The following is a 12,192-nucleotide window of genomic DNA, read 5'->3' on the forward strand; positions in this document are numbered from 1 at the left end:
GCTTCAGCAAATCCAAGAGCAAGATGCCACATGGTTGAACCTCACTCAGCCTGTCCATAATAAGAAATGTCCATATATCATCTGATTTAATGATTAAAATCTCGTTTGGTGTAGTGATTTGTGGTGGAGTTGCTGCAAATGCGGCAGTACCAGAGCTGGAGAGAGCACCAGTTAGAAGGCCTCCCCTTCCCCAAACAGATGGCGTACACCTCACAGTCCGTACGCAGTACGCACGACCGTGTCTCCACCTCCTCCCGCTGCGCTGCTGAGACACACCTGGAGACGGCGGCAACTGGAAAACCACCGCCTCCGCTTCATGCCCGTCAGCTCCAAGTAATCAACTTCCCAACTATGTGGACGCTTCGTCCGGGTTTGCAACTTTTCATGTGGTGCAATTTAGATTATGCGCAATGAATGTCACACGGGGTTTGCTGGCGGTTTTGAGTCTGGTGTACCACACGGAGTCGAGGTGCTCGCCGACCAGCTATTACAAAAACTGCTGGATCCGACGGTTCCCGGGGATTTTCATCGATATCGAGGAGTCTCAGAGGAGGGGAGCGCAGCTGCTGAGGCTCTATCAGGAGGAGAGCGCGCTGAAATGCAGCCGCACCTGTTGCCTTTCCAGGAACAGTGAGCTACTTCTCGATCATCTCCTTTTCTTTATTTTTTTGTATGCATTGGAAATAAACGTACTCTTACTCTTGATCCTCTTCTGCTCTTGATTGTCTTCCAGTTTCCTGTAATCTGGCCGTATTTCACTATGATGCCATTCAAGAAAACGTCAACTGCTTTCACCTGAACTGTCCAACACTGGAGAGCTGCATTCTGGGTCACAAAGGCAACGTTGTTCTCTACAATATCACAAAGGGTAAGTAATTTAAGTTTCCTAAAGGGATTTACCACCATCTTTTAACATGAGTCTGTTCACATTTTAAAGCTGCATTCCCAGTCTGACTTGAGTTCAACAGCTCAGGGCTTCTGCTGTCATCATTTTTGTTTCATAGTAAACAAAAGCTGATAAACCTGGATAACAAGCAGATCATTTTAGTACCTTGATTCTTTACTACAGAGCAAGGGTTTGGCATCAAATTGTGAGTAAAAGACGGACGGATAAGTTTGACACCGGAACTCTGTCGACAACAGGATGAATTTTATCATCACTTGAAATGCGGCACATGTTGCTCCGTAACCCGTTATTAAAGCGTGCCCCCACAGATCTGCATGCACCTTAAATCATAACAAATGTGAACTTTTGAAGCTGCGTGTTAATAAAAGGTTGGATCGTTCCTTTTCTTTGTAGCCCAGAGGATGCGGAGTCCAAATTTGAATTTATTAGGGACAGAAAGGACAGAAATTGACTTTGTTCATCACAAATAAGCTCAGGCCCAGAGGAGGTGTCAGTTTATCTGGACCATATTTATTACATATTTACCTGAGTATTTTTCTCTCATGCTAAACTTTATGACGTAATACAGCTGCATAGTTTTTCAATGCTACTCCTAACAGGCATAAAGTCACCTACTCATCAATAATGTTAAGAGCTATAAAAGGAGTCAGTATATTTCACTGTACCGGCATGACAGAAACTCCAAAAAGCCCTGCAAACACTCACGCCCATCTTCATCTTCTAGGTGTGGATCCCGATTTGTTGGTATTTGGAAAATACTTCACCTCCAACGTACGCGTGTTACCCCATCACTACAGCCGAGTCAACGGCTCGGATCCGTTGCCCTCAGACAAGCGGCAGTTCATTCATCCACCTCCACCTGCTGTGGGGCCTCTGACCTCTGCACCCTCAGTCAAACCCTCGACTCCAGCGAGCGCTGCGCACACGACCCCAGTGCAACAAAGCACCTCTCATCCCAAAACCGTTCTTACGACTGCCCCGTCTTCCACTGAAAAAACTCCACCATCCTTAGGAAACAATGGACAAACAACAGCCCCAACCACATCTACACCTCGCTTTACTTCACCGCCTTTGCCCACCACTGCTACAACCGCTGGCCATAGCAACCCGGAGACGCCGCTCGTCTTTTCTACCACAACCGCACGACCCTCCCCATCAATCCCTGTCCCTCATCACACCACCGCCTTTCCTCAGTTGGTAAACAGGCCTTCGACAGCCACGCCACTCGTGAGCGACACAGAAAGCAGCAAGCAGTACACCAACGACACCGAGGGCGTTTCTGGGACGAACCACACTTCAGCCAGCGAGGAAGACCAGGGAGTTGGTGGGGAGGACACCGTGGAGCTGGGACCTGGGTGGCATGTGGCCGCTCACACCTTAATGGTCGCAGTGGCCATTTGTGTCACTGTGCTGCTGAGCTGCTGCTGCTCCGTTCTGCTGGCGGTGAGCTGGAGGGGTCAGAGGAAGAGGATGGGACGCTACTGTACGTCATGGAGAGGGAAAGGAGGCTCCATGCGCCTGATTAAATATGTGCTGGTCAGAGAGAACTCCTGAATGTGAGCACAGGGGAAGAGAGAAGACATTTCCTTTGTTTCACTTTGTTTTTATTGAAGGGATACGCGGCGAAGGTAGACTTTGCAGTCGCCACATGAGCCGTTTGATTTTGGTTATTTTTCTAATAAGCTTTGTATTGCTTTGCTGTAAGTGGAGCGAGATGGAGTTCGGCATGGCTTTGGTTTGAGTGGGCCACAGCCTCGAGAAAGTCAGTCGGTCCTTTTGGCCAACCTACATTTAACTGTACTTCACTGTGCGTGCCAAACTCAAAACCATTGGCCAGCTGTCCACACTGCTCTTAAAGCACTTCATAGTTACAGTCCAAGCATGGCACAGATCTTACAGTGTTAAACCGTCCTGCACATCTCCTCAGTGCACAGGGTTGCCTTTGACCTAAGAGTGTACAGACCACTGACAAAAACTATTAGAGTGAAGTACTGTTTATCAGCCTGCTGCTCAAAGCATCCTTTCATTGGGGAGCTGCTCCTCGACCCGATAATGACGCGAGTCGGATGGAAGTTGAGGTTGGGCTGGGAACTCTCTGAATGAGGCTTTCATAAAGTGAAAGCATTATGCACAGAAACCCCAAACCCTCAACAGCTTGCATTATTCTCTTATTTTTCTGTCATTAAAAGGGTCACATCATTTCTATGATATGACAGCAAATGTATTGCACATGGATGCAGTTAGCTCACATTTATAGAACTAGAATGAAGTTGGGAGTCCAAAATGATATCTGAGGCCAAAGGTGTGTAAAAACATTATTATTATTATATATATTTTTTTTAAGGACAACAGGTCCATCTTTTTTTCTTCTTTTTTTTTTTACATTAAGTTGTATTACAGGTTGAGCACTTTCTTGACCGCCTCCTTGTACTGCAACATGGTGCTTTCGCTCTCCCCTTCGTTTTTCATTCTCACGACCGAGTCCTTGTACTCCTGCACCTCGCTTCTCCCCAGCAGCTGCTCTCGTACTTCCTCGCCGTCTCCCTCTCCGGCCACTTTCATGCGCAGCAGCATGTCCAACATATTCTTTTGGGACGGGCTGTCCTCCCAGCTATACTCCTCCATGTCTGCCACAGTCTTATCAGCCTCCCACGCCTCAATTTTCTGAAAAAATTGAATAAAATGAAGAAAAAGTGGAACACTTTTAACCTTTAAAATGCAGGGGGAATGTGTACACAGCCTGACATAAATATTAAACTGCAGAAATTGCTTTTGTAATTCAACTAAACTGGTACTTATGCTGCCTTTGATTACAACACTCACACACTGAGGATGCAATGTTTTATCTTTAGAGGGAAATTTAGTCATATTTTGTTCAAATTGAAATTTATGACATTACATAAAGCCAAGTTTGCAGTCCATGAATCCATCAGGAAGCAGTGTGTTCAACAGGCAGCATACCTCATAACTTGCCAGTGGACATAGGGCCACTTGTGCTCATAACTGACTTTATGTACCCTCCAAACAATTTTTGTTGGTGAAAGGACAGGTGTTGGGCATGAAGGTGAGCACACTTTCGTGTTGGAGAAAGGTTTGAGCAGTGAGCCCTGACGCTGGCCTGGATTAACACGCACAGGAATTAGCAGGCAAGGTCCGTTTCTCAAAGTGGGGAGATATTATCACCTCGGTGCCTGCTAACAATTCCCGTCTTTGTGGGCTTGCCTTACAACCTGACCACTGTGCCACTCTCACATCTCCCAACAGCCTGCTGGACAAACACTGTGCCTTCCATTGTGCGTCCAAAAGGCCAGCGGACAGTGTTGAGCTTCCTGGCTTGAACACCTTTTCTCAGGCGAGAGGCTTTCCTTTAACGCGGCTACGCCGTTGACAGGAAGAGCTCCTAAAGGCAGAGGTTTTGCAACAAGGGGAGTCATTTTCTTTTATGTGGCTGGCTAAAAATTAATTTGAACAGTGCCGAGGCAGATGGCCTGGTGGCAGACTTCTCTGATGTAGCATGGCTGGCCTAATGTGAATGAGTATCAGGGTTAACACCTGATAGGGGTCTGTTTCCCAGTCATCTGTGGGGAAATGTCAACTGGGCAATACTACTGTTTGCCAACCGTCTGCCCATTCAACTCTGATACCTCCCTAATGGGTTTAGTCTTTCAGATCACAGGGGAAGATGGACAAGATGTCCCTGGTAAAAAGGAACTGTGCAACATTGCAGGACACATCTAAATGTCACCATTTTTCACGACATGCACCAGTTCTCATTACAGTAAGACAATGAATGCCACTGTGGTTAACGGGACCGATCTGAACACAATTCAAAATAGGATATCTGGTCACCAGGGAAACAGTGTATCAGTTTTAGCCGCATTCGAACGAAAGTTTGTTTAGCTGTAGATGGTAAAAATGTTTAAAATACGAGTCATGTTTGCTGTGCTTTTAAAGTTTGGAAGGTAAAAATGTAGATTTGCTTTCATAAACCAAGCCCATTTAAAGCTATGCTTTAAAGTTTTTCTGGATACATTCATGGAATTGTGGGGCCCTCTTAAATTGAAATGCTATGTGCTTTGGTACTTTTTCACTGAACAATCACTGCTACACAGGTTTCAAATTTCAGAATGACAGCACGTGTGCAAGCGTCACGGCAAATTTCCGATCTCTGTTATCATCTCATAAAATCGAAATAAATTGACATAATGAATTGTTGTTACCTCTAAAGTCTAAGTCTGGACGACTCAGAGTCAGCTGAGCAACAATTTATCCTGTGGAGATGTCAGAAATGGTTTAAGAAAGAATATATATATATTTTAACACAGATTATGGGTGCAGTAAATCAAGCATATTACATCATGTAAGAACACTGAAGACGACGTCTTCTTTTGGGAGTTTTTTTAACACTGGAAAGTGCAGCACATGAGATAAGGTGTCAAGATGCATCTGATCTCAAACCAAAGGGAGAACACACTGAAAGTGACAGCGGGCCAAGGTGGTTACAAGTAATGCCAGCCAGCAGCTGGCCTTTAAATGAATGAATGTTTGTTGAAAGAACACAAAAGGTCAGAGAACAAAAGGTAAGACTTGAGCGGGCGTTGGAAGAGTCGCAGGTATGCCGGCAAACACCACACAGAGTTGGTTAGGAGTCAGTGGATCTTTGCAACTTTAATATTTGCACCGCTAAAAGAGAGCACAGACCCGTCTGCTCGCGAGTGCTGACAGTTTTATATCACCATGGTAGTTCTAGAATAGGGCCACTGCAGATGTTTTGGTTTAAAGTTCACAAGCACAGCTGCCCTTTTTAAAGTATAAATACTCACCAACCTGCTGCCTAACAAGCTGAATTTTCACTGACGAGGTTATATGTAGCTGAGCTTGCGGCGTAGCGCAACATCCAACCCTAACCCTACGGGTTTACTTGCATATTGAGCGGGTAACTGAGATCTTAATATTAGTGGACACACAGATGGAGACACATTTTAATCCCAGGTGTGAACAGACGGACCAAAAACTGGCCACAGGATTATCTAGGACAGATGTTAATATCAGGTGTAAACAGGGCCTAAGAAACTCAGACTGATGCCTCTACCAGCTCGAGCCTTGTGGATACAAAAAAATGGATCAAGCTGACACTACGTGGAAAAGTAGTTAAAAAAAACAACTCAAACTCACCCAGGACTCATGGTAGAGAACAGTTAGCAGGTACATGGCGTAGTCATAGTTCTGCTGTCTCAGAGGGCAGCTGGTGGAAAGAAGGAGGGGGGGGGGGGGGGGGGGAGGTTTATGGGCATCTGTTTATGTTTCTTTTCACCACTTGTTTTTAGGAGGCTGTGTTTACCTGTCAGCTGTGATGGTGAGGATATCTGTACTTCTGCAGTATCTCTCCCCAACGAGTTTGAGCATTTTCTTCCGCGCGTGCTCATCCAGGTTCAAACTCGACAGCTTTACCTTGGAGGGCAAAGAGACACGAGATTACCATGGAAACCGACCTAAGAATTTGCAGAAGAGTACTTGAGAGACAAGGGAAGCACGCTTCAGGTAATTTAGGGCACACCCTGTGTTAGATTGAGGAACACAACCTCGGTCTACACCAAGAGCAGTTTTTGCTTTCTCACTTTTACAGAGCTTGGACTTTGTTGATTAAAACTACACTTTATTTCTGGCGAAATCGCGGCATTCACGCTGCGACCCTGAATCACTTCTAAACCCCTTTGCAGAGATGATCGAAAACGGATTATACCGCGATTACATTGTTTTTCATTTCTCCGACTTATCAGTTTAGACACCACAACAACAAATACATTTGCATGCGACACAAGCTATATGCATTCTGCTCCGTGGTAACCAGGCACTGTGTAAACAAATGTCCCCGGAGACGGCAAAGTGGTCGAGTCCGTTCCATGTGGACGCCATGTGACCTGCCTAAATCAGCCTGCGAGTGTTTCAAGGACTTCCGCTCCACTTTCAACCCGTTTTAATAAGCAAGAAAATAAAAGCGACTCCATGAAGTATTTTCATCACTTGACTGATTCACTGTGTTTTTACCTAAAAAAAAAAAAAAAAAAAAAGTACGGCTCATTCCACTTGGATTTGGTATACGACCGTGTGAGATTTGCCCTCCAATCCATCTTCCAGCCTAATCCACCTGGATTAATGTCTAATTCCTACCTTGCCGACATAATCTAAGGCAATGTGTCAGAGGAGCAGATGGCTGGTGATTAACGGCAAAATGACACTACTTGTGCCTGGGAAAAATTCCAGATTTGTCAAAAACACTTCACTCCCCATCTGTAATGCAAGATGGGATTTCTTTTTATTTGACTGAGGAAGCCAATGCCATTAAATCATTCGACATTTTGCAACAATTAAAAAGAAAAAAAGTCTTAACTGAAAGTGAGAGGTTTCTTTGGCTAAATTTAGCCAGTTGAGGGAATTTCTTCAGCCAACTGTGCTCTGCTCTACGGTTTCTTCTGTGTCACGAGTTGGCAGAGTTGTGTTGGTTTTTTTTTTATGAGCTCTGCAGAGAGGTGAGACTGATTGCCATTTGATAAATCTGTTGTATTGTAACCGACTAATTACATAATGAATTGGTCTGCTTCTTTTACTTCTTTGAGAGAATACAATAACGCATCTTCTCTCTGACGTCGTCCTTGCTGTTGTGCGTTTTGCACGTGTACGCATGTATGACTTCAGTCTGATGGGAGGATTGCATATTGATGGATTAGTGGGGGTGGGGGGGATTAAGAAGAATATTAAAAGGTCTCAGCAGATACGTCAATGCTAAGATTGTTTTGTTGCTTTTTCATATGAAAGTTGTTGCAAAAATAAAAGAAGAAAAAGATAATAAACTGACTCAAGTTTTGTAAACGAATCCTTAGCACATTCAAATTCAAAACACCCGTTTTGGACTAATCTCGCCGCTGACATGATGGTGTAATTCCTTAGGTGTAAGAATGCACGTCTATAGATAAGTGACACAGGCGTGACGTCATGTTGGCCATTGTGCATCCCTGTAAATCTCCAATCTCAAATTACATGCAGCCTTTCTCCACACTTCTTGTTCTGTGTCGACATAACCCAGTTCAAGTCGGCTTCATCGTCTAAAATCCCAGCTTAAGACCCTTTTCAGAGAAAACGCAGAAAAGAAATGAGATAGCAGGGGGGGCGGGGCACTCACTTTGAGATGAACAACACGAGCTGAGGGGTTTCTGAGAGAAGGGCCAGCAGAGACGTAGTCTGTGCTTTGGACTTTGACGGGAAAGTGCTCGTCGCATTTGGCATCGGTGTCCAAAGCCGAGGGCCACTCTGTACAGAAAGCTGAACGCAGAAAGAAGACGCTTTCATGTGAACTGAGCGAGATCATTTTTCTCGGTAAACCACAAAGACATAGTGTTGAGTAAAAAGAAAGAAATCGCTCGCGTCTTGACAGTCGAACCAAGAGCTTACGTTTCAGAGCTTCACAGTGTTTCCTGATGGCTGCTGGCGTCAAATGCAGAAAGTTTGGAATCTGAAAGGAAATGCACGGGAGGTCAGATAAATGTTTTGAAATACGAGAACTCAAAAATGCGGCGATTAACTACTTGTGGAGACACAATCTACGTAACAGCAGAACTTTAATCATAATTATTTGCTGATGTTTAATAAGGAAACACGAAAAAAAAAACATTTTGTAACTGCAAGCGTTTGATTACAGATTCTATGATTGAATTTACAACCGTTGGTAGAGAGTTAACTGTTCTCTTTATGGCAAGTTGTCTACAAGTTTATTAAATACATGGCTGGAAAGTTAACAAGTGACTATTATTTTCTTAGTACATAGTATAAACTTTACCTACCGAATGCATTAACAAAAAATATACAGTATATATTTAAAAAACTAAATAAATAAATAAAAAAAATCAGCCAATATGAGTATTGGAATTTCTTTCGCCCTAAATTTAGCAAAAATTCAGCTTTAGGAATCCTAAAGAAGCAGCCATTAAAAGTTTGAATGTACAATATTTTTTGCTAATATAGCAACAAACAACAATTTGATATGTGAACATATTGTGGTGTAATGACATTCTTATCCCTTTGTGTATGTCGTACCTTGAGTTCCTCTTGTCTGTGTTAAGGCAGCTCTTCCAGCTGCATGTTAGTGCATGACTTTAAAAAATTTTTTTTTTTATAAATATTAGGAAAATATAGCAGTTAGTAGTTCATGTGCTGTGGCCAAAAATAAGTTCCACACGAATCTGGACTGATATGTTTTGGTTTTTCTGTTCAAGGAGCTCCTAAATGGAGTCACCTGGATGTTAATGGCTGGTTAAAAAGCATTTTAGTGTTGTGACAGTTGGGTTTTTATAAAGAGTGAACTGAAAACTCCTTAAAACAACGACTGTCAATGCGTTATCTGGAGGCTGCGCAACCATCAGTTACAACGTTTGTCAAAATGGATGTGGAAGATGATTTGGTCTCCCCCTTTCACATACACCATTCTCTATCCCCTTTAAAAAAAAGATAAATAAATAAATAAATGAATAATCTGCCCCCTTGTCCTTCCACATATTTATCTATAACAGATAGAAGCACAAATGTTCTAATTTCTAATGGAGTGGCAGCTGGAAAATGAGTAAAAATAGATGGTAAGCCCCGGACAACAGTTTAACTCCTCGCGGCAGACTGACAGAATGAAATCAATAGCGTCAGACTGCCCGGCAGAGTTCCAGCTGTGACGAGTGTAAGCAGTGGATCTGCAAGTGGCTTGAGTACTGATGGAGCAGCTGGTGTCTGGGTACAGCAGCTCGGTAATCCGGGCACATAAAGGTAGCCATGAGAGCCATGCAGCTGTAAATCAAAAGATACGCTAAACCTTTAGATACTAAGTACATTAAACTGTGTGTGATGAAACTTTGTCAAAAGAAGATCGGGTGTATTTTTCTTAAATCTGAAAGCAGCCCTTCAACTTAGCACTTAATAATTCTTAACCTTCTTCTATGCACAAAACGTGTCCTTCTATCCCATTTTCTATAGATAGATAGGATAGAAGAACGCTGAGTAATGAAAACTGACCTTAATTAGCTCCAGGTTGCCCTTTTTCTCTGGGGGGACGCCTCTGTTGATGGGGTAGCCCATCCTCACAGGAAGGGGGACGGAGTTTGGCCTGAAGGGAGCTGCTGCTGGATAAACTGCAGACCAGTCCTGATCCACCGGCATCTTTTTCGTCCTGGGCTCCCCTGGCTGATGTAAACCAATCGACAATAAATATGGGAAATCATCCATGTCAGTGTTGTTTCAGTAGAATTGAACATTTTGGTTTAGTCACCTTAGCAAAAAATTGACATAGAAGCTGTAAACTTACATCTCTTTTTGGTCTTCTGACGAAAGGGCCTTTACCACCTCTGTCTGGAAGGCCTGAAATTCATTTTATTTTCCAAGTTTAGTATTTATGTAGGGATATCAACATGCCTGTATGTAGTTAGATCAATGACAAATGAAATTAAGGATCAACCTCAAGGGTCATCATAAAATCTCATCACGAGTAGGTTGGCTACCCTCCTAACAGACGAGTGGACCCAAACATGTACAAAATGTAGCCACAGCATAACGGAACTGTTATCTGCTGACGTTTTGTCTTATATCTGTTAAGTGATTACTGTTGGCCTCACAACGACTAGAAAAACATTCAAGAACATTTTTTTAATTTCTCTCTGGGTTTTGGTAGGTGGGCTACCACGAGGGGAGAGATAATGACATTGAAGTATTGCCAAAGTAGGCGCCTGTCAAATGGACAGTCCCCCTCCCCGTCCATGATTCCAAACATGACCACATCCCGGAAAGGAAACATTAACACGGTTCAAGCGTTTATTCTTTCGACCAGTTACTTCAGGTATAAGATACTCACTATAAAACCGTCTCCCTTCAAGAGAAGAGGTACGCGGCTTTTGTAACAGCATTTCAACCAGTTAGCTTAGCGTGTGTAAGTGGTTCTGAATGGACGTAAACTACCATTCAGCGTCAGTGAAACTCACCTTTATTTCCAGAGGAAGAATTTACGGACAACGCCGTGGCGTACGTGACTCTGTTCGCTGCTTTATTTAGTCCATAACCTGGAATATTTGTTCGACCTAGGGACAGAAATGCTTTGCTGGTAAAGGAAGCCATGTTTTCTCAATGACTACGGAACACATCGAGGGACAATACACTAAAATTGCGAAAGGTTCAAACTCGCGCACCGTGAGCGTAGAGCCTCGTACATGAACACAAAATGTGGAATCAGTTCGTGTTGAATATTACTAAAGCAATACATTAATAGAACAGTTTTAATCAAATGTCTAATAACTATTAGTAGCAATAATCTCCTTGATTTGTTTTCTTATGACTTGTGCGTCATCTATAAGCGTGCTCGCGACCACCAGCAGTGTCTCCAGCTGTTAGCTCTCGCGCTGCCAGCTGCTGATATTTGTAACATGCGGTGCGTTCACAACCCTCGTAAAATTCATATAGAAAATAAAATGTCTGTTTGCTGTGTGCAACGGACACATAACTTCTCTATCTTAAGTGTAAGGAAGGACTGAGTAAGGTCTTGGTTTGAGCACATCTGAAGCTGACTTTCACAGCGTCTTAATGGGGATGTTGGTGAGATTCAACCTACCTTAGAAAAGATATGTGACAAGACAAGAAACTGAACATGGGATAAGTTTGCAATGTTCTGTGGCTTAATGTGTTGTCAATCGTCTGCAGCTTATTCGTGGAAGGTGGATTTTGGTGGGGCCAACGTCAATTTGACCCTGTTTTTGCAGCACATTTGGCAGCTGTAGCAAACCTTCCTCACGTTTGCTTTAGGTGTGATCTTCATTTGTCCGGTTCAGTTCCCGTCACAGAAACCGAAGAATAATGCTGTTTTAGAGGAGTGAAATGTACAGTAGTCACCCACATGCAACTTTGTGTATGTTTGTGAGAGATGTTTTGAACTGACAGTGTTTGTGAAAAAGTAAAAAGGTTTTAAAAAAATGAAATAAAATGCTGGATTTTCTCACATGCTGTGTGTGTTTGAGAGCATTTTGTCTATGTACAGTAAAAATGCATGTAAAATTGGTTAGGAGTTTTTTTTTAAATTACGTGTTTAATTAAGTGTTTGAACATGGTGTGACTGGTGAAATGTATATACAGTACCTTACCAAAACAGGGAATTGTGTGCAAGGGTGTTGGACAAATACTTGGCCCCTCTATGAACACTGTGGCCCCTTACTCAGAAATATCCTAGATCCGCCACTGGCCCGGTCAATCCGTAATAGTGGATG

At 43.2% G+C, this 12,192-nt stretch overlaps 2 protein-coding genes across 2 annotated transcripts; one reads left to right on the forward strand and one right to left on the reverse strand.

Annotated features, from left to right (window-relative positions):
• Positions 1–214: 214 nt before the first annotated feature.
• mansc4 (MANSC domain containing 4) lies at positions 215–6,149 on the forward strand. Its single transcript, XM_075470310.1, has 3 exons — positions 215–630; positions 734–868; positions 1,632–6,149. Exons 1-3 carry the CDS (start codon positions 411–413, stop codon positions 2,459–2,461), a joined length of 1,185 nt encoding a protein of 394 aa, XP_075326425.1. The 5' UTR covers positions 215–410; the 3' UTR covers positions 2,462–6,149.
• On the reverse strand, positions 3,210–11,096 carry mrps35 (mitochondrial ribosomal protein S35). The gene is made up of 8 exons (XM_075470312.1): positions 10,921–11,096; positions 10,251–10,303; positions 9,962–10,129; positions 8,357–8,417; positions 8,088–8,227; positions 6,249–6,358; positions 6,083–6,152; positions 3,210–3,571 (listed from the first exon to the last, which is right to left on the reverse strand). The coding sequence occupies exons 1-8, from the start codon at positions 11,051–11,053 to the stop codon at positions 3,302–3,304; spliced, it is 1,005 nt and encodes a 334-aa protein (XP_075326427.1). The 5' UTR covers positions 11,054–11,096; the 3' UTR covers positions 3,210–3,301.
• Between the last annotated feature and the right edge of the window lie 1,096 nt (positions 11,097–12,192).

This window comes from Odontesthes bonariensis, chromosome 7 (assembly GCF_027942865.1).
Source record: "Odontesthes bonariensis isolate fOdoBon6 chromosome 7, fOdoBon6.hap1, whole genome shotgun sequence".
Lineage (NCBI taxonomy): Eukaryota > Metazoa > Chordata > Actinopteri > Atheriniformes > Atherinopsidae > Odontesthes > Odontesthes bonariensis.